The 27,083-nt window shown below is 40.3% G+C and overlaps 1 protein-coding gene and 1 pseudogene across 5 annotated transcripts in view; both read left to right on the plus strand.

Annotated features, from left to right (window-relative positions):
- Lrch1 (leucine rich repeats and calponin homology domain containing 1) overlaps positions 1–27,083 on the plus strand; it is a 211,796-nt gene that overhangs the window by 83,800 nt on the left and 100,913 nt on the right. For all 5 annotated transcript variants that reach the window (XM_045145360.1, XM_045145362.1, XM_045145359.1 and 2 more), the window contains exon 2: positions 18,232–18,376. In XM_045145360.1, the coding sequence (XP_045001295.1) occupies positions 18,232–18,376 (145 nt within the window). The remainder of the gene's footprint in view (positions 1–18,231; positions 18,377–27,083) is intronic.
- LOC105944593 lies at positions 19,229–19,499 on the plus strand (annotated as a pseudogene).

The following is a 27,083-nucleotide window of genomic DNA, read 5'->3' on the forward strand; positions in this document are numbered from 1 at the left end:
ATCATGTAGTCCACCCTACAAATGTAATAGAGTTAGAAAAAGTAGACATGTGTGGCTGGGATAACAGAGGTTCCTTCGGGTTGGTAAAGGAGCAGGGTTTAAAGAATGGGAAGGACTGGAGCAGGAAGAGATAAAGAGTAATGGCAGGGCAGGAAAATGGGCTTCAGAAAGAGTTGAAGACACAAGGAAGATACAGAGAAAGTCTTTGAGGTTTGTGAGAATAATTATGATCATCAGTGGACCTCGGTGTTAGGACCCACAGGTAACTCATTACACCCCCCCCCCATATTCTTGCAATACATTCAGAGTGCTCATTGAAAATGGATGAAATTGTTAATAATAACCATGTGGAAAGTCTCAGAGCTTATTAACTATTTGTGTCCCTGGGGCATAATTGGCAGATGGAATGGCAGATAGAGGGGGCAGAATAATATTGTTCTTTTCCTTCCCATTAGTAAAATTGATTATAAGTTATAAAAATGAGCATTCTCCTTGTAGTCCTGGCTTCTGTCTATTGCTGCTTCCTCAATAAACAGATCCAGCAGTATCGATGATTAGAGTTAGCAAGGGCATAGTTAAGGCTCTTATGTAAAGCAGGGCCACCGGATCTGAAGATGGCTCTCCCTGTTTTAGCATGAACTGTCTATAGCAATCCAAGGAGCATGTGTTTATCTCTGAGGCCCCATTTTGGTAAGAGCGCTAACAGGCAGTCAGTTCTTGTTTTTATTTTGGTTCCCTGCCAGGCTTTTGTGAGCATTAAGAAGGTCTGGGAAATGACTGCATTGTTTGTCACATGGAAATTACACTCAGCTTTGAGGCTTTGACTGCAGGAGGAAAAGTACATTTTGACTTTTCTTACTTCATACTGAGAAAGCACGGATTACTTTATGAAGGAAGGTAAAATGTAGGAGGTTGGCATAGATGTAAGCATTGATAATTTGTTTACTGTAAACTCAAACTAGTTTTCTCCATTCTTACACCAACTAATTAGTTCTGCCTTTGGGGAGAAATGTGCTCCCTGAGTCTGGAAAATCTGTCTGAAGGCTTCAGGGAAACCCCAGAATTGATCCCTTTCCCTCTTCTCTCCTTCTGAACTCTATTTTAGATTTACAGGAAAGATTTGAGGCTTTTTGCAAGCTTTCAACTCTGGGGTATTTTGGAAAACTATAATTTTCTTTGTTCTCTGCTGTATGCTTGTGGCATCTTAAAACACAAGTGTGATTATTTTCTGCATCTTTTCCCTAGCAAACATTTCTCCTTCAACTACAGGCTCCAAAAGTTAGTTGTGGGGTGCACTTGTCATGTCATCTTGAGAGCACCTGTCTTCAGTGAACATGCTGGTTATGATAGTTGCCTTCCACTCTGTCTGGGTATTTGGCCTTCAGTACTCAGCACCAGACATGCCTGGGACATTGCATAGTTCCCAGCAAGCCACGAGTGACTGTTCAGTTATTATGAAACTTACTTTGATGATAATGAGGTGGCTCTGCACCGTAGCACTTGGGTAGTTTTTACTATAAATTATTTGTGGAAGACCTGTAGTATGTGGCAGGGGCTGGGAAGCTAAATGGAGCTAAAAAATTTAAGCTTTTCCATTTCTTTTTATACCCCCAGGAATTTTGTTGTTTCCTTTTACTGCTAAAATTTTAATCTACTTGAACTTACTTTGGCATAAGAAGTCAAGTTTGGATTAGCTATTTCGTATTAGAGTTTCGTAAAAAAATTTGGCAAAATATGTATGACATGAACCTTACCATTTTAACTATTTGTATTTAGGTGTATAATGAATTAACTTTTCAACCATTAAGGTGTGGATAGAGGTCAAATTATTTCACCTTCCTATGGCTCAGTTTACTTTCTGTAAGTAAGGATAACATCTTCATGAAATTTTGTTGTTCTTTTGGGTTTAATTTTGTTTGCTTGTTTTAGGCATGGACTTGAGCCCAGTCTCGACTTAGACTCATAATTTTCTTTCTTAAGATTCATGGGACTGTAGGTTTGTGCCACTAGGCCAAGAAAGGTGTTTGATGCTGTAAGTTAGAAAACTCTTGGTGTACACAGGATGATAAAGTACTCAAAAATAGTGGTCAAGAGGCTTATGCCACCAGTAGGCCCTTACTGGCTACTTAAAAGGCCTTGTTGATTCTGGTGCCAGGTGCATGCCACATTCCAAACATATGGGGAAATTACTTTCCTCTGCTGCATGGTGAAGACCTGCAAATTCTCCTTGCAAACATTGGATCGTTTTGCAACATTTTATGACCGCTTTAGCACAGAACTAATACATAAATTTGAACTGCAAGGGAGGAAAAAGCGACTTTTAAAAAATCTGATTTTGATTTCAAATTGTTTGCAAAAGAATTAATAATAAAAAAAACTGTTTAATGTTCCCATATAAGGAACAAGGGTACATTTCTATATATATTCCATCAACATTCCATTTTCAGCACTTCTGAGCAAACCTCTTGTGTTAAGGAAATGTAACAATTAGTTGTTATTCAGCATGAACTATAAATGAGCAAGTGGTGTGATCAAAATGAGAGGACAAAGAGAAGTTATAGGAGAAAAAGCATCTTACTTACACTTAAGTCTTATAGAAATGATATGCTTGAAATAATACAAACTGTTTCTGCAGTAGTTTCTAGTAAGTAAATAGTGTGAAAGGGTTTGTATTTTATAGTCAGCAGTCTTACTGCTTGTTAGTTCAGCAAGAAGTTTCCAAGTAGAGTGGGGGGAAAAAAAGGATATAAGAACTGTCCAAAATAAGTAAACTATTTCTTTCCTTAAAATTCATGTTTGCACAGTGGAAAATACTATATTCACTCACCATCACAAAAATGCTTTTCTTGCCAGGCTTCCCTGGCTAAATATGAACTTTAAAAAGTAGAAAACCAGGCAGTGTTTTAGATAGTTTACTCTTTGTTTCATATATTTGAGCTAAGAACGGAAGTTGCCTAAGGAAGTATTTCTTGAAGGAGTCTGACTTCTTAGTTGCCTTGGTGGCTTAGCCTACAACATTTTTTTTCTGTTTGAGGGATTATGACCTTAAATATGACAGAACAAAGTCTTAGTTCTAAAAGTGTAATTAATATTTGTTTTCTAAAAAGTAAGTGATTATATCAAAGTAAATTTTGTCACCAAATTATACATGTTGGTTGAGTGTCACTGTTATCATTGAATGGAGTAACAAACAAAGAGTTGCTGTGGTGGGAATAACAATTAAACATCAAATGAGTTTCAGGAGGTTCCAAGGTTGTCATGACCTCTTGCTTTGAGAAGTTACATTAGGAAAGAGAAAGGTACTGGCCTGGTGCTTCCAGCTACTGGAAGATTCTTTCCTAGCTCCTTCTCTCTCCTTACTTGTCACATGACCCCAGGCTGATGTCCAGCACGGCTATTCCTTATTCATATACCTGTGATTACTTAGCCAACATTTTAGCTAAAACATTTCTCATGGATTCCACACCCACAATTGAGTGGCAATCAGACCCCTCCACTTGGATACCCATTGATTATCGTAAATAGATGTATCAGAAACTAACCTCATGGTGACTCTCCTATCCTGCCATCACTCCTTACCCATTTCTTTCCCTGTATTCCTTTCAGCAATACCACACTGGGCATCCCCCAGGTCAGAAGTCTCCAGGTGCTGTCAGATTTTCTGCTGAGTTCTGTGTTCCTTCTGACTGTCTTCACCTCTCTTGCTTCTCCTCCTCTTTCTTCTTCCTCCCTCTTCTTCCTCCTCCTCCTTTCTTCTCTCCTACTCCTTTTCTTCCTCCTTCTTCATTCTCTTCCTGCTCTACCACCTTTGCTTCTCCCCTTGGATCTCTGTAGATGATCTTCCATGGATCCCTGATGAGCTCAATGCCAGAGTGGTTCCTTACAGAGCTACCAGTCCATCTCCGTTCTGTCCATCCAGGCTATGACTGCTCTCCTAAAGTAATTATCCTGTCTTCCCTAGCAGGCTTCCCCTCAGCCTTTGTCCACAGAGGAGATTTCACCATACTGAGAAGCGTACATGTAATTCCTGTATATTTTCTATTGTTTACTTAATTGCCTCTCCTGCCAGACTGAAGTTCTTGAGGTTATAAATTGAGTCTCACTCCTGTCTGTCATATACAGTGTCTTCGCATATCTGCCCCACAGATGATGTTCAGTAAGAGGTGGAGTGAGGGAGTGAATGTGCCAGTGCTTTCTCCTGCAGTGGGAACGCTTGTGAAGTGCACTGCTGTGTGCATCCCTCCAGCACTACATGTTACTCTGGAGCAGCCTCACAGGTGAAGCCTTTCCTGTCTCTCTGCATGGTTTAAAATACAAACAGCATCTCCAGGTGAAGGTTTATTTGTTGGTTTGGTTTGGTTTTCTTATGCCGGGCATGGAACCCAGGGCCTTGCACCTGCTGGGCAGTAGTTCTACTGTGGCACTGTACTTCCAGCCTTTAGGTTGAGCTTGTTGGTAGGTAAAAGTACTGAGGATCTATACTGAATGATCATAGTGAATTATGCACATTTCTGTCAGGCATCTGCATGTGATGGAGTGATCCCAGTGGTTTCATTTTCAGTCCATGAACCAACTCAGGAGGGCACCCACACTGCATTTCCCCACAGTACTCACTTTCCCACTCTCTGTTGACTACTTCTTACTTTCTTCTCTCCTTCACGCTTTGGTATCTTGCCCCTCACTCCCAGCTTACTATAGGCACTCAGAGAAAGCTCCCTCTGTCTTCAATACCACATGTATTCATTTATCCACAGCAGTGCCCATGTCCACTGGCTAGCCTGTCTTGCTTATCAGTGGCCCACCAGAACTCAAAACAGTCTCATCTCCAGGTGGCTTCTGCAGAGAATCATCCCATTATCTCCTTTCACTTCTATGGCATTATCTTTCCTTCTTCAGATTGTTCTCATCAGCACACAAACGTGCTGGCCTTCCACCACACCCCTTCAGCCTCCACCCCTCCCCACTTTGTTCCCATTTATCTTAATTTGCCTAAATGCTGTGTAACCTGTAATTCTCTCAAGAAATTTGAAAGATTTTAGGGCTGGAGACATGGCTTAGCAGTTAAGGTGCTTGCCTGCAAACCTAGGTCGAAGGGACCCACATTAGCCAGATGCACAAGGGGTGAATGCATCTGGAGTTCATTTGCAGTGGCTGAAGGCCCTGGTGTACCCATTCTCTCCCTCCCCCCCTCTCCACCCCTACCTGCCTATCTCTTTATCTAATAAATAAATAAAAATTAAAAAAATTAAAAAGTGTTTTAAATTTAAAAAAATATATTTTAGATGATATGAAGTATATATAACATGAAATTTACCATTACTATCATTTTAACTATACAACTTAGGAATGTTGAGTGTATCACACTGAGTCTCCAGGACTTTGCAACTAGCAAAACTGAAACCCTGTGGTCAGTGAACATTTGGTTCTTAGGCAGCTGGACATGCCTGTGTTTTCTCTTTTCCAGTCCAAATCCCATGTTTTTCCTTTGTTTTTCCATTGCTGTATTTTGAGGAGTACTAGGACTCAGTGCTAGACTGCATTTTCTGACTGTCTCATTGTCCCTTGTTCCTTTTTCTAGTTGATTTCTTGGCTGTGCCTTGTGTAGCCTGCCAGCTGCCAGCCTGTATCTGCTGTGTTCTTGTCTTGCATGCTGTCCTCTGCCTTGTCTTCTCCTGCATGTGTGATGGGCTTCTCTCTTACCAGCTCCAAAGTGACCTTGACCTGTCCCAGACTTTCAGTCCTGACACAAAAGTTGTCATCACAGATGGCTGTTCTATTTCTTTCAGAACACCAAATCAGCAAAGTTAGTTAGCTGTGCTTTCAAAACACGAAGCCTGAGTCTGAGGACTTTTCACCACGCTTCTTACTCTTGCCACTCCAACTCCCGCGTTCAAGTTGGGCTGCCGTGTTCTCTTGCATTGGTGGTAGCAGCAGCACTTCCCCCCTCCCTGTCCTTGCTCTTACTCATTCAGTCTGTCCTGAACAAACTTCTAGAAAGAGCCTTTCAAAACTTTTTTATTTTATTTTATAGAGGTAGGGGCTCACTCTAGCCCAGGCTGACCTGGAGCTCACTCTGTAGTTCTAGGTTGGCCTCAAACTCACAGAGATCCTCCTACATCTGCTTCCAAATTTTGGGATTAACAGGTGAGTTCAAAATATTCCAGGGGTTAGTATATGCCAAATTTTTGCAATGACTGAAAGTTCTGTGATTGGTTGCTCCACAGATGATGCTTCTGAGCATCATGTCATCCTTGTGACCTGTTTCCCCGAGGCTGCACCTTGGCTGTGCTCACTCTGTGACTGGCTCCTGAACCAGCTGTTCCAGAAATTTCTTAACTCTCTTCAACTCCTCATTCTGTGAACCCCTTCCTGGTTACCATTTTAATATCCATCCCTTCCCCTGTACTTGTAACATCCTTTTCTTGTTTCCTTCTTCAGCACTCCCCAGCATGTCCCTGCTGCCTTAGTGTGTGCAGCTCCCCCGGCTGTCAGTTCTGCAGGGCAGCGGCTTTGCTGACACTAGCTGTCTTGCCCACCACTTGGAGTTGGCTCTGGTACACTGGGGGTATTTTCCCGGTGATGTTACAGAGAAGCTTTTACAAAACAGCAAATCACAAGTAATTGCTCACACCCCTCCTTTTTAAACTTAATTTGAAATTTCATTTGATGACCATGATTTTCTATGCTAGTCAAAATATAATAAATTCCCCCAATGTCTGTTTTCCAGAGACATAAAAATGAAGTTATAATGTGTGCTCGTGGTGAACATTTTTATGATAAAAACATCTATGATGAAAATTTAGTTCTACCATATATAAGAAAATTGCTATGAATTTCAAATGGGCTTAATATTAAATTATTAATATTAACATTAAAATTTCTCTTTCCTAGGGGATTTTAAATTTAAACATATAGTAGCTTTCAGTTTTTCAAGTCACATCTACTTTCAGAAATCACTGGTGATACCTTTGAGGGGTTTTTGGTATAACATTTGTGGTAATGATTTTTTTTATTTGACTTCTTTTTTTTAAAGGACATTCATATTTCTTTTTCCTTTTCAAAAAATTTTTATTTATTTGAGATAGAGAGATACAGAAATAGGCAGGGAGAGAGAGAGAGAATGGGCATGTCAGGGCCTCTGGCCATTGCAAACGAACTCCAGAAGCATGCACCCCTTCTGCATCTGGCTTACGTGGGTCCTGGGGAACTGAACCTGGGTTCTTTGGCTTTGCAGGTGAATACATTCACTGCTAAGCCATGCCTCCAGCCCTTATTTGATTTTTTAAGAGAAATATTGCAATGGACACAGAACCAGCAGACAGCTTTTGAATGTTTGCCTTGCTTGAGACTCATTTTGCTCATGTTAATTGACACCATGTGGTATAAATACTTGAATTCTATATGATTTAAACTTGAGAATGGTGTTGTTGGTTCTTCTGTACATTATGGTGTGAACTTAAGCCATAACTCGAGTTTCCAAATGTAAGTAATTCATGCTGGATGAAAGATTTCTTTCTCCTGGAACACTTAAAATATACTAACATATTTCCATACTGAAATAAAAATACGCTGGGCAGGTCAATACTTTTATCTTTGAGGATGAAAAACCTGACATACATGATTGCATGCCTGAGATTATTTACAGTGCATTTGGAAAAATGATAACAATGTTCTGCATGGAGGGGTGGAGAAATAGCTTTTCAGATCTGCTATTTGGTGTGATTTCTTAGAGTTGTAGCAGTAGAGCCCTGCTCACCTTGTTACAAGTTTGCCTGTTATTCCTGCTTACTTGACCCTAGCAGCACCTGCATCCTTCTGCTGGTTGGGATTGAGTCAGCTGAAGGCTCTACCCCACTGCCTTTTACTTGGAGGCCATTCTCAACATGCACATCTGTGGGCAGATGCTGACTCTTGAGTGGATGTGGTGCTGTGTGGAGGATTAAGAGTGATGGGAAGTAGATGATAATGTGGATTTTGTGGAGCAGAGATAAAGAGGGATATTGATTGTCCTTCAGAGAAGGCAGGTGACCTGCTCAGGATCATGTCCAATGGCAGTGAATGTAGAAGGAGCCACATTAAGAGGCTGGAAACCCCAGGCCTTGAACAGCCCTCTGCATTATTAGGAAGAACAGATCCCATGCATGTGGGCAAACCAGGGCTGATGACTTACATGTGATGGACACATATCTCACCCAACCATTAAGGCATTTTCCTGGCACCGATACAGTAGTTTGTTCTTGCACTGTTTTACTTTCTGTTTCCATTTTTTTTCATAGTCAGCTGTGGTCTCAAAATACTAATATTTGTCTTACCTCTTGAGAGACACCACATTCATATCCCTGTTTTTTTGAATGTGTATATATGTGTGTGCAAACTTGTGTGTGTGTGGACATGCATTCATGTGGAGGGGTCATTGGCATGCACCATAATACCAGGCATTTTTATGTGAGCACTGGGAATCAAACTCAGGTCCTTCCTCATGTACCTTATTGGTTATGCCCATCATATAATGTTTTATAACAGCCTATTCTAATTATTTTAATATTAGTTATGTTATTTTGTCACTTTGCCTAATTTGTAAATTAAACTTTTATCTTGGGATTGTAAGTAGAAGAAAAAATCATACTATATATATGTCCAGTACCATGTTCTTCAGGCATCCCTGAAAGTCTTGGGACATAACCCTCTAAGATGATGGAAGATTACTGCATTGTGAAGTGAAATGTACATGATAGTATGTTTACAGTCTCACTAACTTTCCTGAAACTGGCCATGCTATTGACTTCCATGGTTAGGTCTTTCTTCTGACCAACCAGCCAGATGTTGTACACGAGGTTCCCATTTGCCCTGGCTCACCAGAGATTGCACGCCATGGCTGCTGGTGGCTGCAAACTCAGGATGTTATTGCTGGCGCATGGGGCTTCATCCAGTCCCTTGTGAGCCACCACTTTCCTTTTTGTACAGAAACAGCCTCTGTGCCTTCTGATCATGCTGACTGCACAGCAGATTCCATGCACTGTTTTTCTACCCAACCCTGCTTATTTTCATTCATTTGGTTACTTATTTTAAGGATCTGTAAAGCTTATTTTGGCAGGAGTCATACTTATTGTTTCATTTTTGGCTGTGTGGCATTCATGTAAGTGCTTCAGTTAAGGAGTGGATGCATTGGACTTTTTTTTGGCAGTGGGGGTAGGGGGTTCTAGTTTGCTGCCCATGAGTATTTGTACTGGGGTATAATCTGTACTGTAGGTGAGATCACAGAATGGGTTTCTGGTAAGAATAGTTGTGTGCTTGGGTTGGGCTGTGGTTTAAATGGGAATGTTATAGCCTCAGGGCTTTTTTTTTTCAATAGAGAGCCTGTGAGAGACAGAGGAAACAGAGAATTGGCGCACCAGGGCATCAGCCACTGAAATCGAACTCCAGATGCTTGCGCCACCTAGTGGGCATGTGCAACCTTGTGCTTGCCTCAGCCATGTGTGTCTGGGATCTGGAGAGTAGTACATGGGTCTTTAGACTTTACGCCTTAACCACTAAGCCATCTCTCCAGCCCACCACAAGAATTTTGATTAAGGTTAAGCTGGAGCAGGGCATGGTGGTTTATGTTTTTAATCCCATCACCTGGGAGGTAGAGGTAGGAAGATCACTGTGACTTCAAGGCTAGCCTGAGACTATATTGTGAATTCCAGGTCAGCCTGGGCTAGAGTCAAACCCTGACTTGGGGAACAAAAAATATTATGGGCTAGAGAGATGACTCAGCAGTTACGGTGCTTGCCTGCAAATGTTAACAGCCCAGATTCCATTCCCCAATACCCACATAAAGCCAGATGCACAAAGTGGCACATGCATCTGGAGTTCATTTGCAGTGGTTAGAGGCCCTGGCACACCCAGTTATTCTCTCATTCTCTCTCTCTCCTTGCAAATAAATAAATACATTTTTAAAAAAAGAATGAGCATGCGACTTGAGTCTCCAGTGGGCAGAGCCCTGCTTAGAGGAGGTGTCTTGTAATTCTGTCCTAAGGTGTGTTCAGGATAGTTGGGGTTCTGGCTGTTTACGTTTGCCAGCTGTTTGGTGATGTCTCTCTGCTGTGTTCTGTGGAGGTATGCCTGCTTCTTCTACACTGATGGTGTTTCCCCTGAAATTCATAAGCCTAAAGTAAACTCTTCCCTCCCATAAGCTGCTTATGGTTGGGTGTTTATTCCAGCAAGGAGAAAGCAGTTGCAACAGGGTGGTTGTAGTGGTTGTAGTACAAAGGCACAATAATATGTTCCCTTTTTTGGGGTAACATACACACACACACACACACACACACACACACACACACACTAGGGACCTGATCACGTACTTTTAGTACAATGTTATGGAATGTATTTAATGCCTGTTGGCCAGACTCTGGATATGGGTCCATTAACTTTTTTCCTTTTACAAGATATACCCATATGCATAAATGATCTTCCCTATGTTGCAGTCCTGTGAAGCTAAATCAGGAAAGGTTCAGGCAGACTTTGGTGGAATACTCACCAAGTTTGGTTCTTGGTACCATTATTTACTATGTCCTTAGGCAAGTTACCTAACTTCTCCTGTCCTTAACTATCTGCACAAAAGTGACATTATTGCCTGCCTCACCTTGTTCTGGATTTAAGAGAAGAAAATGTTAAACTCATTTTCTATGACCATGGACATTTCAAATTATGCAAACCTTTCTTCCTGATCAGAATTTTGTTGTTGGGTTGTATTAGAAACTTGCTGAAAAGGAAGTGAGAATAAGGACCAGCTCTAGCAATGTTTAACTCCAGTTTAGATGTGTTTCCATTCCCATTTTGGAGCCTGGTGAGGTGCTTTTGGTGTCCAAGCAAGCCCTATGCTGAGCATGGCCTTTGACCTGGAAAGCACCTTCTGCTGAGTTTAGTGGAGGTGGGAGAGGCCAGGCAGGGTTGGAGGAGTGGGGACTTCTGTTGGTTCTCAAGTATCCTGATAGGTCTGGGCAAATAACTCAGTTTTAAAGGTACTTGCTCTGCAAGCCTGTTGACTGGAGTTCATATCTCCACTGCCCATGTAGAGTCAGACACAAATTGGCACATGCCTTTGTCATCCTAATGTGCCTAAAGACTGGAAGAATTAGGAGAATTCAAATACTTGTGGATCAGAGACTTTGCCCTTCATAGTGGCATAAAAGCAAGAGAGATCCCGTCTCAAACTACATGGAAGGAGAGGATCAACACCTTGAAGTTATTCGTTAACCTCCATACATACACCATGGTGCATGCGCGGACACACAGAGACACACACACACACAATAATAATAAAAAGAAGCCTAATGGCCAAGTTTCATGCCAGTGTTTACAGCTGTGAGCCCCAAGTTTCAAGATTCTAAAAACATACCAAGTGATTCCAATGTGCCAGTAGGTTAAAAGACAGCACTTTGTTTTACTTGGGAAAACAGCTCCTAAATAATTCATTCGTATATCTGTATATTTATAATATACTTAGAAAAACCATTAACAGAAATAAACACTAGCTTTTTACCTATGTCATCTATGTCTTAAAATCTTGTTTATCTTTGCCACTCAGATCATACTTGGTCTTCAACTGTCCTAAGCTTTATGCCCCAGGATTTATTTGCCAGTCAAGATAAATATATGAATGCCTTTTTACCATTTTCTTTTTATATTTAAATTTTTATTAACAACTTCCATGATTTTAGACAATATTTCATGGTAACGCCCTTCCTCCCTTTCCCCTTTGAAACTTCATTCTCCTCTTCATATCCCCTCCCACCTCAATCAGTCTTTTTTTTTTTTTTTTTGATGTCATGATCTTTTCCTCCTATGGTCTTGTGCAGGTAGTGTCAGGCACTGTGAGGTCATGGATATCCAGGCCATTTTGTATCTGAGGGGAGCATGTTGTAAGGAGTCCTACTCTTCCTATGGCTCTTAAATTCTTTCCGCCACCTCTTCCTCAATAGACCCTGAACCTTGTAAGGTGTGATAGAGATATTGCAGTGCTAAGCACTCCTGTCACTTCTTTCCAGCACCATGATGCCTTCTGAGTTATCCCAAGGTCACTGCCATCTGAAAAGAGAAGACTCTCTACCAAAAGTGAGAGTAGCATTAATATATAGGTATGAACATTAAGAGAAGTTCTTACTGGGCAGTTTGATAAGCATAGTATATGTATTTAGCCAGGCAGCAGCAGAGGTTACACCCCTAGGGCTCATGACTGCCCCTTTTGTAAGTTTTCAGTATCAGGGATGTATTCTGTCCCATGGAGCATGCCTCCAGTCCAATTAGAGGGCAGTTGGTTTCCACCATGACAGATGTGCCACTATTACACCTGTTGGCTCATTTGGCCTGGCTGGCAAAATACAAGGCTTTCAGTGTCTACTGTTGCGTGTCTTCACTGGTGGTTTCTCTCTCTCCCATTGAACTGTACGCAGAATGGCTTCTTCCAACTTTCTGTCAGCTCATCTACATGAAGGAGGTTATTTGCTCAGTTTCAGCAGGATTTCTCAGTGGCCTTGCAGCCCAAGTATGTGGATCCTTCAGCAATAGGGTCTTACCATCTATTCCAGGTGGGAAACTAACGGCCTCGGCAATGGCCTATAATGCTTTAGAGGCATCAGGGTCCTTCCTGGCCTACAACTCACTGGAAGGTATCCCATCACTGGCACTGCTTTTTACCATTTTCTAATGCCCAGGAGCTCTTGTTCTTTCTTTCCTCAGTTGGAGAGCCTCTAATGTGCAACTTTGGGGTGTGTGGTTCTTAGGTGATTAGTGGGATGGCCTTGTGCCAGCCTGGGCTCCTCTGCCTTCTGGCTGGGTCTGTCTCTCAAAGGCTAAGTTAGGGGCACCTAGATCAAATCATATACATTGTAATACATATGCACACTTAAAATTGACTGCCCTCTCATGCTTTTGATGACAACTAAGTCCTAAATTCAGTCCCTCTTCTCTCCTTTCCTCTACCCCTCCTTCAGTCTTCCCTCTGACCTTTTCTCTTTTCCCTTCTTTTTTGAGTGGGTTCTGATTACATAGCCACAGCTGACCTCTTATTCTGTATCTTCTTGGTTTAGTCGCATAAATGCTGGCATTCCTGATCCATTCAGTCATACTTGGCTAGCTCTGTACTTGCTCTCTTACTTTCTGTCTCTGTCTTGTAGGAAATATTTTGAATACTACTAATGGTATCTCTTTCCATTATTGGTAATTAAATTATCTATTCTAGATTATCAAAGAGCAAACGTATTAATGCAGACCAACTTTTGGTCCATCCTGGGCACCTTCTCCATTGTGGGTAGTGTGTTCCCAGAATTTGAAGATTGGTGGCACTTGAACTTGTATAAAGCAGATATGCTCATCTTGTGCACTCTTTTGTCTGTAAGAACAAGAATGATCATTAAGTGGTACTGAGACACACATAGGAAAAATAAGTCATATATTTGAAAAACCCATTTTCAAAACAGAGGATTGCTGCTGTTATTAATTCAAGGCACAAATCTGCTTCCCAAGCTTAGGGTTATTGCTTTCAGAAATAAGCCCATCAGCTGGCTTTGTTTTTGGTATTTTCCTGTTTGTACATGATGTATAATAACTTTCTCTCATCACTTTATTGGGCATCTTTGTTTGTTGAATTTTGGACAAATAAAAATGAGTGAAGTTTCAATTGTTTCCTATAATATACATACAAGACACTTCCTCATCTCACAGGCTTTGTCTCCTTTGGGTATTCTCCTGTGAAGAACAGAGTCACACTGCAGACTTTATTTTGTGGCTTTGGGCAAGTGAGTCAAGCTTTCAGAGCCTGTTTCCTCATCTGTAGGTTGGAAGTAATACTGCTGTACAGGTGTTGGAATGATGCACCATCTGCGTAGCTCAAATATCTAATGTGTTGGAAGGGCTCCTAGCATGACAAACTTTACCAACTGCATTTGTTTTTCTTACAGCCAGTGCCCAGCTTTTAGACCATGTTGAAAGCACGTTTTGGGGCACCCTGCCTTATGGTTCATTCTGAGTTTGTCTTACCTTCTATAAATTTAAACTCCTTAAGAGTGGGTGGTTTTTCATTTCTGTAGAAGGCATATATTTAGGAAATGTTGATGAACACTTAAGTAATTCAGGATGTGGTTAATTAACCTAAACGAACTCTCTTTTTCAGTTTTGTTTTAATTTAAACAATGCCGATTGGGGCATTGGAAGAGTCTAGGCTATGTGTAAATTTCTGTAAATCAGTTTCTTCCCTTTTTTTTATTTATTTATTTATTTGAGAGTGACAGACACAGAGAGAAAGACAGATAGAGGGAGAGAGAGAGAATGGGCGCGCCAGGGTTTCCAGCCTCTGCAAACGAACTCCAGACACGTGCGCCCCCTTGTGCATCTGGCTAACGTGGGACCTGGGGAACTGAGCCTCGAACCGGGGTCCTTAGGCTTCACAGGCAAGCGCTTAACCGCTAAGCCATCTCTCCAGCCCAGTTTCTTCCCTTTTAATGTAGAAAAATGGCATAAACCTAGGACCCTAGGATGACAGAGATCCATGGCACAGGTAGTCTCTACCTTAGTGCATGTGGAGATTTGCTTATTTGATAAGCAGTGTGGGCCTGGACTTGGCAGATAACCAGTGTCAATACTTTATAATGACTTGTAATGCATAGCCTGACTCCTTTCGATAAAGGATTTTTGGAAAAAGACTTACATGATAACACAAGTAAAAATAATAGTTTAAAGGACTTGGGAGATGGCCCAGCAGTTAAAGGTGCTTGCTTCAAAGCTTGTTAGCCCAAGTTAGATTTCCCTAGGTTCCACATAAAGCCAGATGCAAAGTGCACATGGATCTGTAATCCCTTCACAGTATCTGAGTATTTCATGAGAGGAAAAGCAGGAGAATTCAGACTCTCACTGGCTAGCTAGACTTGCCCATATGCAGTGGCAGCCTAACAACACGTGGGCATGGTAACATAGGCCTGTAAACCCAGCATTATAGAGGCTGAGGCAGGAACATTGTAGTTCCAGGCCATCTTGAGCTACGTGATAAGGTCCTGTCTCAAATAGGAGAAAAAGAGAAGAAACTCAACTTAAGAAAACAAAAAATGCTTAAGAGAAGAAATTGGATACAATTTAAAATTATGGGGTCATTAAGGCTTTACCATGTGTGCCTTCTTTTCTCTTCACCAGGCAGGACTAACTCCTCTCTGCAGAGGTCCTCTGGGTGGCCACTGTCTGAGGAATGTGTATCAGCCTGTGGGCACTTAATTATGGGAAGGAAAAATGCTGAACTTCCCCCCATACCTGGAGACTGTGGAGGAGGAGAAGGGAGGAAAGCAAAGGCTGTGTATTGTAAACAGAAATGTGAATACCATACTATACTACAGTTGTTTCTCTGTGTACTTGAGTGAGGTTTCTTTTTGAGTGGAACTTGCAGGAAACAGCAGTGTGTGTTTTCTGGGCAGATTTCCAGCTATGTAACACGTGAAAATCTTTGCTGGAGAGATTGAAGAGACTCCTGGAATTGTTTTTAGTTTGGGTCTTAAACCTTCAAGACAGGAAGCTTGCCTCATTTTTCTCAAGTTAATTTTCTCAAGAAACTTATGAAGATATCTTAGCAGCATCTATCAAAATATAATTAGGGGTGCTTGGAGAGATGGATCATCATTAAAGGCACTTGTTTGCAAAACCTGATGACCTGGATTCAATTCCTCAGTACTCACATAAAGCAAGATGCATAAAGCGGTACATGCATCTGGAATTTGTCTGCAGTGGCAAGAGGCCCTGGTATATCCATTCTTTCTCTTTCTACCCCCCCCCTTGCAAATAAATAATAAGTAAAATGTATTTTAATAGCTCCTTAGTCATCATGTCCTCAATACTACATGTTGCTGTGTCAGTGTTTTCGATATGGACAAGTTAATAGGTGTAAAATTTTGTAGTAGATTGAATTGAATTACTTTAAGTTGAGTCATTTTCTCATATGCTTAAAAGTCATTTTTTTATGTTTCCTTTTGTGTGATCTGCCTTTTTTTCTTTTTTCTTTTTTGGTGTTGGTGATGACAATTGAGCCTCGGACTTCACACACACACACGTTCTTTGCAAGCATTCTACTGCTAAATTATGTCTTCTGCTCTAGTCCTGCTCTCACTGACTATAGCAGGTTTTGTATCGTATTATATTTTTATTTTTGCCCGCATGTATGCAATAAGGTATGTGTGTGTGGTGTATGCACATGCATGTACCTTTGCCGTGCCCCATGTTTTCATTTGTGGTGGTCAAAGCACAACCTTGGGTGTCCCACTCCAAGCCTCTTCCACCTGTTCTTTGAGCTGGAATCTTTTACTGATACCGAAGCTTGCTGCTCTTTTGTGAGTCCGGTTGTTTCCTGGTCAGTGCTCTCCTTTGAGGCACTAATGTTACAGGCACATGTGGTCATGCATTCTAGAGATTAAATGAGGAGGGTTTCTGGTCCCCTCAGGCCCTCAAGCTTATGCAATATGTGCACTTCACTGCTGAACAATCTCTCCAGTTTGGCCTTTGAGTTTATGTAAGATTAGTGTATTGGACTTGTGAATTGGAGGGCTGTCCCCACTCCTCGATTATCATTTATATTTATGGTGGGGTTTTGTTTTCTAAGTTTTCCTTTTATGTATTTTCTAAGGCCTTCTCTTTCCAAGACCATGAACTTCCCTGGGGTTGTCGTGGGATTTAAGGCTTCACTTTTCACAACTGTCTGGTTCATCTAGTATTTATAGACATAAAAGATAGAAGTTGGATTGTCATCTTGTTTTAGCTGGCTATATGGGCTTTTCAAACTATTTACTGACCTCATTACATACTGGATTTCTATCTGTCTTTTGATGCATTTTCTATCTTTGTAGCTTGTTCTGTTGACTTTTCCATCTGTGTACCACACTGCTTTCTGATGTTTGCATTGTCCAGAACAGCTGTCTCCTCTCATAGTGGCTCTTCCCAGAGACACACCTCATTATTCCTGTACCTTTTTACTGTGTATAATTCGAATCCACTTGTCTAAATTCCAGCTAATTAAAAAATTATTTTAATTAGTAGTACATTAAACTATATTGACAAAGCTTAAAATAGACACCTTTTTATCTCTAAACTTTTTTTCTTTTTGAGTCTTCTTATCTAAGATAATGGAATAGCTTTTTAAATTGATTTAGCTTTGTGTTACATCATTATGCAATGTGAAGCTGATTGCAACAGTGTGTGTTTATGTGAAATATATATATGTGGCAAAGAAATATCCAACTATGCTCCCTTTATTAAGCTTCTTATTAAAAATGAATGTAAGTTTCCTAAAAAATATGAGGTTGAATGTACCAGAGGGAAGTTAGTAAAAATCAGTGGATCATAACAATATGGTATTTTATGGTATAAGATATACCTTAAGATTGTTGTGATATTATCCAATACCAAATATCCTTGGTAATGACCAGATGCTATTTCAATTTAGATCTATTCTTTTGATCATATAAGACACTTATATTCCTAGAATAAACCCACTCTATTTGTACTGTGTAGATATTCTTATGTACTGATAAATTCTGCTTGCTAATCTTAAATTTAAGATACATGTCACTGTTTAAAACAGAGATACATAATGTAGTTCCCGTGCCTCTTCCTTGTTAAGTAATAGGATAGTACCCATATAATACTTCACCTTTAAAATAAAACCCAGAAACTTCTCCTGTTTTATATGGGTTAGAATACATTTGTCACAGGTTCCCCTGAAGCTATCTAGTACTGAGTATGATTACTGATTTATTTGATGAAGGGCAGCCAGAGCAGGTAGCTCTTTGACTTCCTTTCCATGTATGGTATCTGTTTCCATTTTCCACCTCCTCCTCAATTGGTCAGCATATGGGTTCTTTAAGACTGTGTTATATATTACTTACTGACCATCAATTCACTCTGTTCAAGACCTGTCTGATACAGCTTTCAAGAGTGGAAGCTTTTTCCTGTGTCTAGTATTATGTCTACTGTTCCATTTGTCTATTAAGGATACTACATGATTTTATTGTTGGGGTGTTGCTCCTGTAACCTGTTCTATGTTTGCAGGGTTCTATAGGCTTCTTGTGTGTTTTTTAATTTGCCTAAGAAGCAGAAGTCCAAACAGTGATAATGTTGATTTACTTGTATCATAATATTGAAAGTAGTGTTCATAATTGGTAACATCTTATTGAGTATGTTGAAAATTTACTGACAAAGTATTCTTTTGTTTTCTTGTAGATTTATCTAAAAACAGACTGGTTGAAGTACCAATGGAATTGTGTCATTTTGTATCTCTGGAAATTCTTAATCTGTATCACAACTGTATCAGAGTCATTCCTGAGGCCATTGTTAACTTGCAGATGCTGACCTACTTAAACTTGAGGTAGGTTAACTTCAAGATTGTGATGATTCACAAATAACAAAAACAAAATCATCTTTCTTCCATTTCTATCATCTTTCCTCCTTGTATTTCCTGATCAGTCTTTGAAGTAAAATCCCCAGAGGTCTTTCAAGAGTTTTCTTTTATAAAATTTTAGTGTCTAGACTTCCTTTAATGTCAATATGACAGAGTTATAAGGAAGTAATTTACACAGCAGCATTTACACTCTTTATGTGATTAGTACTTTAATGACTGTAGATATGTTGTTTTCAGAAGTGCTCATAGGTTTTGGAGAAGAAAGGTAAAAGGAAGTGAGGAGTTGGAGTTCAGACAAATCAGGAGGAAAAGGGAGGGCTTTTCCTTGGTGGGTTATTGGTTCTACTAGGTACAGGTTTAGCCCAGTCACTTTAAGCCATCTTAAGAAAATTGAGGAGGACCACTGAGCTACTCTAGCTAGAGAGAAAGTTGTTTTCTTAATTTTGGTGAGATCAGCATCACTCAGTGCCAGGCATGAACATCACAGTGTTTTCTGTGTGAGTCTTCAGCCTGTCCCTGCTCCCAACCACCTTTTACGGGGTAACCAGAGCAACTGATGCTTGTAATGCAGCTTCACAAATAGGCACTTATGCACTTACATAAATAGTGTCAAGCATTCTTTTTTCTATAGAGCTTACAGCTTCCCTTTTCTCTCTGTTAGCTGGGAAGACTTGTTGGATAGAGCTGTGCAAACAAATGGCGTTCCAAGTTTTCACAGATTTTATGATTCTGCACTTAAAATTAAACATGGATACACTTTTAAAAAATATTTTATTTTTATTTGGCCTGAGTCTGCAGCAGCGGGCCTAGACTGTTGCGATGGAGCTGAGTTCTCAATCCAGTGAGCTGGTGCTGGATGCTAAGTTCCAAGGTCACCAGCCAGCATGTAGATTTTCAGAGGAAGTTGGGTATGTGTTTGAGCTTGGACAGTTGCAGATCGCTTAAGTATCCTTATGTGGCCATGATGCTCAGTGTGGCAGATCAATCTGGTCAAATAAAGAACAAATTCATTGAAATGACAATTCCACAATTTCAAAATTTCTACAGACAATTCAAGGAACTTGCTGCTATAATGGAAACTATGAGCTAACTGATTATTTGACTGATATATTGCTATAATCAGTGTACAATAATGGCACCTATAAGGTTTGGGACTGACCAAGACCACACAAACCACCCTGAGGCAAAGATGAAAGCTTTTATGCTGGGGGGGGGGGCACGATATGCCAGGACTGATTCTCAAGAGCAGAGCACAGCCAATCTGAGATTCCATATAGTGGCTTTATAGGGCTTCTTCAGTTGGGGGAAGGTGAGGAAGGGAAAAGAACTCCTTTCTTCTTTACATTAGCCATTTCAAATAGCTAGGGTGTGAGACTAGAACAGTGAGTTGGTAATTTATGAGATAAGGGGGCAGGAAACCAGAAACCATGACCTGGGGGCATTGTTAGGCAAGGAAAGGATAATGGCTGGACTGGTTTCTTGAGGAATGTGGATAATCCACTTCCTTATGTCTGTTGCCATCCCGCAGTCCTTGGCGACTCCATTTTGGGAGCCTGTCCCTACCTAATAGCACCCATTCTCTCTCTCTGCCCCCCCCCCCCCGCTCTGTGTGGGTGTGCTTCTTTTTCAAATATGAATAAAAATAAAATATAAAAACTAATGCATATAGAGCCAGGTGTGGTAGCACATACCTTTAATCCCAGCATTTGGGAGGCAGAGGTAGGATAATCAACTTCAATTCGAGGCCACCCTAAGACTACATAGTGAATTAATTCCAGGTCAGCCTGAGCTAGAGTGAGACCCTACCTTGAAAAACCAAAAGGGGGGAGGATTAGAATGCATGTGGAGCACTTGGTATTTTTTGAATAAAATTGCAGTTTGATTTTTTTCTGTTCTTTTAAATAATAAAATGAGATAAACAACAGTTAGTGGTGATCAGTGCTCAGTTTTAGCAGTAAACAATAAGTGACTGAATTGAACACTTAAGTTTGTGTATTGAGGTATGAAGTCTATCAATGAATCTGACAAATAATTGATCTTACTGAGATAATACAGGTTTATTTATTAGAATGATAGCTTCAAAACATACTGAAATGGAACCCACTTCATAAATAAAATATCTTAGAGTCCTGTATATGGAAATCAGAAAAATAATACTTGACTAAAGTAACCTTACAAAACGATTTCATAAGATTCATATTTAAAAGCAATCTTTGAAGAGGAAAAGTTTCCCGTGAACATTTGAGATCACATTAAGATTAATTATCCTCACTTGTACTAGCATTTGGTTATTTCTGCTGGTGATATTTGTAGAAAGACCGTGGCTAATAGTTCCTGGTGTTTGTGGCATATTATGTCAACTGGAAGTCTCCATAAACATCTGCCCTCTCTCTTGCCTATGAAACATGTACAGTGAGGTAAAGACTGCTCATCTCCTCACTCTTCTAGCATTTCCTGATTTCCCATTAGTGTCTCATTGGGGAAATAAAACCAGAACCTTTGTACATGGGAATTTGGTCACTGAGTTTGTAGTGTTCAATACCTAGAGAGGGTAGACTTAGAAAGGCAAGTATGTTGCGAATATTTTTATTGTAGAAATAGGAATTACAGCCTTCTTAAAAATCAATTGCACCTGTGTTCTATAGAAATATTAGTCTAAAAATCATTAAAAATAATAGCTCTGGGCTGGAGAGATAGATCAGTGGTTAAAGGTGCTTGCCTGTAAAGTCTGATGACCTGGGTTTGATTCCCCATTGCCTAGGTAAGCCAGGTGCACAAAGTGGAATGTGCATCTGGACTTCATTTGCAGTGGCTAGAGGCCCTGGCATGCCTATAATCTCTTTCTCTCTTCTCTGCTTACAAAATAAATAAATAGAATATAATAGCCCCAATATATAAAGATATTTGCCAGAAATTATCTAATGTGCATCCATTTTCTTTGCACATATTAGAAAACTATTTCCCAGCCTTTCTTGCAGGTAGAGTCAGTCACATGATTGAGTTACATCTAGTGGGTTCTGAATAGAAATGTCTTAAGTCTGTCTAGTCTTGGGTGTAAGATTGTCGCTTCTCAGTCCGACCAGCAGAAAGGAACAACGCCACACAACGTTCTTCTCAAAGCAGTTTATTCAGGAACCTTTTCCGCATGCAAAGAAAGAAAAAAATGAATTGAACCCCGAGCCCTTCCCAGTCCGTCCTTAAATCCCTAGCCTGCACCACTCAGAGTCTGCCGCGTAAGTCTCTTCAATAGGCTCACGTCAGTAAAACGTTAGATGGTCTGATCTTGCATAGCAACGAGTCTGCGCAGTGCGCACCGCGGACGTGGCTATTCAGGGGTGTATAAGGAAGTCAGGTGCAAATCATACGACTTGGCAGCCATCCCGGGCGCCATCTTGGAATGGCTGCCACACCCGCTCCCTACATAAGATATTCCTTGACATTTCCCAGCTCTCCTTTAGTGCAGAAATGAGCTCTTAAACAACCAAAGGGTGGATTCCCTCACTGTTGGAGGCAAATTCCCACAATAATGCCCTGAGTTGGCTATGTCCCATAGAAGTCAGAAAGAAGGGATACGCTGGAGGGATTATCAGGGAAATGCATGTGGAGGAAAAGACTAGTGAGTAGCTAACAGCTTCATAGAGGCTTTGGACACTACAAATGAAACTTAGGACAACAAGTCTTCAAACCATCAATATCCATTTTAATATTCAAATGTGATTTTGAACAAATACTCAAATAGGAATTTAAAATTCATCATTGCAAATTAAATAATTTTGATTATTCTAAAATTACATAAAATATTCAGAGATTTGGGAAGTTCCATAAAACCCTGGGTTTTGGGGCAAGTAAAAATGTAGAAGCAAACTCTTGGATCCCTGCAATGGAGGATGCATAGAGAGAATCTTTATTTTGCAGATGGTAGTAAGTCCTGAGGAGATAAACTACCCATCATATTTTAGCCAAGGCCCAGGTGAAACCACAGAGGAATTGAGGAGATGTGCAAGAGTGCTGCTTCCATGCTGAACCTGATAATCAGTGCCAGGTTGATGGAGACAGACCCTGAAAATACTCAACACCAAAGCAGAGATTGAGAGACTCCTAAGAGCTCATCACTGAAATAGACTTAAAACATACCCACTACAGCTCAGGGAATTTTGCCCAAGAGGAGGTGGAAGGATTGTATGAGCCATGGGTTCGGATATCATACCCAGAGGCATTGCCTTCCCCTCAATAACTGACTGTTGTTTCCAGAACACATAACCCACAACCCCATGGGGAATACCAGAAACCCCACTGAGGAGGACCCCAAGCCGAATGGAGGCAGGGAAGAGGGGAAAGATGGTACCAGTACATGATATATCCATCCTAAGCATGATCTTAATAAAAAATAAAATAAAATAAATATTTTATTTTTATTTATGAGAGAGAGGGAGGGAAGGAGAGAATGGGTGTACCAGGGTCTCCAGCCAATGCAAATAAATGCCAGACACATGCGTTACCCTGTGTATCTGGCTTATGTGGGTTCTAGGGAATTGAACCTGGGTCTTTAGGCTTTATAGTCAGGCACCTTAACCAGTAAGCCAGTTTTCTGGGCCCTCACTTTTTTGATATGCTTGTTTGTGTTGTGTTCTGTTTTTTTGTTTTTTTCTTTTGTTCTGGTTATTACTGTAGTTTTTGTGTTGCTGGGGGTCAGATCCAGGGTGTTGTGCAAACTTGCGCTTTCTGTGGAGCTGCACCTGTCCCAGCTCCATTCTTGCGATATTTAAGCTTTTTTCTTCTCTTAAAATTTCATATGCAGAAATGACTAATTTTGTACATCGTGAAAATAAAAGAGATTTATAATGAGGCTGTGCTTAAGCAAAGGTTTCTGTCCTGTGGGGAATAGTGCATATTCCAGCAGTGTAAATGCTTGTGGATATCTGATGTCAGTGGCAGTGATGCTAATGATGATGGCAATGTTGTGTTCCACAGAAGATGCAACTGGCCACCCAGGTTCTTGGTTGACATGTTCTCTCAGTCATGTTCTCTTAACTCAGCAAATGGCTGCTTGCTGCCAACAACCCTCATGTCTTAGGAGATGGGCTTAATTATCTTAATATGAAAAAAAAAGTCACCATAAAATACAGTTAAAAATGAAAATGTTTATCACATTTTTTAATTTAGTACAAATACTACATTTGTGGAAAATGTGATTTATTGCTCCTTATGAAGCCTGTGTTTGAAGGACATAGGCTTTTAATCTTTGCTTCTTAATGTTCACAATAAAAGGTTATGCCCATTTAGTACATGTGCCCCTATGTGTCTCCCTGCTATATAAGTATCTTAACCTAACAAGTGTGACCAGGAACGCTAAAGATGATTATGCAAGACTTATTCCTATATAGGAACATACACTTTGAACCTGAAACACACAGGAAGCTTAAAATCAATTTTAAGTGTTTGGAAAGGTGACTGTTGATGGAGTTTATGAAGAAAACACACCTTAGGAAAATAGAATAACTCAGAGTAGCAAAGGTCTTGGCAATAGTTAAAATGCTGTGAATCTAAAAATAGGAAGTCTTGGCTTAGAAGTCTCACCTCAGCAATTTGGGAATAGAGGCTACCCAACAATGCAGGTCCTCACAGCATTTAATGTGACTGCTTTACTTTTCTCAGGGAAGCATGCCTGACCAGGCCTGGTCTCCCCATCAGTAGCCCTGTCTGTCCCAGCTTTTGTAGAGTGGACTCTTAGCTGTTGCCTTGGAAGAAGAGGGTAATCTATTGTACAAAATGTTATTACACTATAAAAGGAATGCACTTTGGCTGATTCTCTGCTGCCTGGTATCCTTTTTGGCTGCTAAACAATGTACAAAAGAGCCAACTTCCTCATGATCACATAACCTGTCTCCCCGCATTCTTCTGGGACTCATTCTGAGAAATGATCTTTAATCCTCAGAACATTTGCTCTCTTATTTAAAGGACCCTACATGCTAGAGTTGCCTTAAAAAGCACAGATTTTCCATTTCTAGTTGTGAACCAAAAATGAATTTTCATTGTCTTCTTTTCTTGCATTAACATTTCTAAAGAAAGTGCCTGTGGCAAGGTAGTGTTTCTTTGGTCAGAAAATGGGGAAATTGATGGTGCCTTTGAAAGAGAAGTTTTGTTTACTTTAATAAAAACTTAAATTTCCACACTCTTTTATGAAAATCTACTCAACAGGAAAATGAGAATTTTTTTTATTATACAAACACATTTTACGTGTGTGTGTGTGTGTGTGTGTATTCCGGTTGGTATTTGATAGACAAGCTGTGTCTTGTGAAATCACAGATCAACAAGAGAGATACCAAAACTCAGTGAACCAGATTTGGATTTGAAAATATTAATCTTAAACTGAAAACAACATCATCTGTGGAATAAACGTGAAAGAGCTCAATGGGGCATCCTGGCCACACACATAGTTGGCCACATATGGTTGAAGCCTTCTCTTTTCTGGGGTTTTTCCAGTCTTGGGTTATATGATAGAATGTGCAGTAAAAGTTTGAGTGTGCTTATAAAGTGTTGTGCTCTGAACTTGTATCCATTCACTTTGGTAGCTGGCAGGCTTCATGAAACACAGTTGAGTTAATAATTGGATATTTCTTATCAAATTCCATTCCTTTTAGTGTACTCCATACTTGGGAAGACTTCCAAAGAGGATTTTTCCATTATGCACACCTGACCACAGATGTTTAAAATCAGTGTTTGTGTTAAAAAAAAAAAAAAAGCAAAAAACAAACAACCAAACAAAAAAAATCCCCAAAACAGTGACTCAAAAGCTTACTATGGCAGAGCGTAGTCAGAATTTGTTTCCAGTTCTATTTCTGATATTAAGAGATGTTAAGGTAAGGTGCCTTAGAGTACCTTTGAAAATAAGGTAGATGCCCACTCCAAATTATTGAACAGATTTCTTCTTTCCACTTATAGTTATTCTGTAATACTAGAATGAATAAACTCCAATTATACCCATTTTGCTAACTAGGCAGATAAAGTAACAAGAGAAACTCTGTCTCAAAAGGTGGTTGTCCTCTGAGCATAGCATGTACACCATGGCATACATGCACCCACACAAACTATACACCCAGAGTTATGCACACACACTCCACATACATACATATATGCACACACACACACACACACACACACACACACGTCCTTTGAAACATTGCCATTTCATCAGTAATCAACTTACTATATCTCCTCTAAGAATATTGCAGTTTACTAAGTCTTATAAGAAGTGCTGTATATAAGAAGAAAGAACTCTTGTTTTTTAAGAAAATACTTATTTCTTTTGAGGGATGCAAATAGATAGAGGAAGAGGGAGAATGGGCATGTCAGGGCCTCTAGCTACTGCAAACGGCACGTGCCACCTTGTGCAACTGGCTTACGTGTGTGCTGGGGAATGAAACCTGGGTCCTTAGGTTTCATGGGCAAGCCTCTTTACTCCAGCCCATCTTCCTTCTCCTCTTCCCCCTACCCTTCCCTGTCTTCCCTCTCCTCCCTTACCTCTCCCCTCTTCCCTTTCTTCTTCTTTCCCCTCCTCCCCTTCCCTTTCTTCTTCCTTCCACATCCTTCTCTTCTTCCTCCTCTCCCCTCTTCTTAAAAAAAAAAAAAGACCATATACAAAAATGTCACTCATTTTTGTGTATAAATATCATCATCATTGCCACCAGAACTTAAGATCAGCGTGCAACTTGGCCTTTAATGTAGGTGAAGTCTGAAAGTGTTTTCTCAATAAGCCACATTATTTCCTACATGATAAACTGAGCTGGACACATTGCTTTGACTTGTTGTGGTTTGCTAAGCACATTCATTTCTGTTAACTTGCTGCCTTTTGTGCTCATAGAATGACTTCATAACCTGGAGGTACTATCCCAGGCCTAAGGATGTCAACAAGAAAAAGCCTTTGTATTTGAAAGTTGCTACTGAAGCTATAGTTGGTTTCTCCTTTAATTCCTAAAACTATAAATTTGTGAGCCTTAAAAAATTATTAGAAATTATTTTATGTTAATTTGGTATTATATATATTCCTAAAATGAGTTTTTCTTTTTATTATTTGACTCTCTTGGTCTGTCATTTTCCATTTCATTAGTTTTTGACCTGACACATTGTATTTCTTTCTGTTTTCTTACACGTGTATTCGTTTTCTAATTTCTAAACGTTGGCTACTTAGTTCATTGACATAATTTGTGGGGGGAGGGGATGGCGTCTCCCACTGTAGCCCTGACTGGCCACAAACTTGCAATCTTTCTGCCTCAGCCTCCCCAGTGCTAGGATTGCAGGTGTGTGATACCATACCTGTCTTCATTTTTCTTTCAAGAGCCCCCAAGGCACAGATTTCTCAGTACATAGATCTTCAGGTGGCTTCTAACTTTTTATATATAGTATTGTAGTCAGTTTCTGGTACTGCCATAAAGACATAATACTTAGAAAAGATGCTGACTCACAGTTTTTGAGGCTTCAGTTCAAGGTTGGGTTGCCCCATGGATCAAGTTGTTTTCCAGAGCCTGCTTTTCAGTCAACCAAGGATATCCTTTAAGGCTCCACCCACCTCCTCAAGGTTCACAACACCTGCAAGTCCACACCTGTATCACATGAACCTTTATGGGAGAGTCATCCATAGCATGGAAAATGCAGTGTCCTAAGTCTTTCCTGCTTT

This window comes from Jaculus jaculus, chromosome 3, assembly GCF_020740685.1.
Source record: "Jaculus jaculus isolate mJacJac1 chromosome 3, mJacJac1.mat.Y.cur, whole genome shotgun sequence".
NCBI classification, from domain to species: domain Eukaryota; kingdom Metazoa; phylum Chordata; class Mammalia; order Rodentia; family Dipodidae; genus Jaculus; species Jaculus jaculus.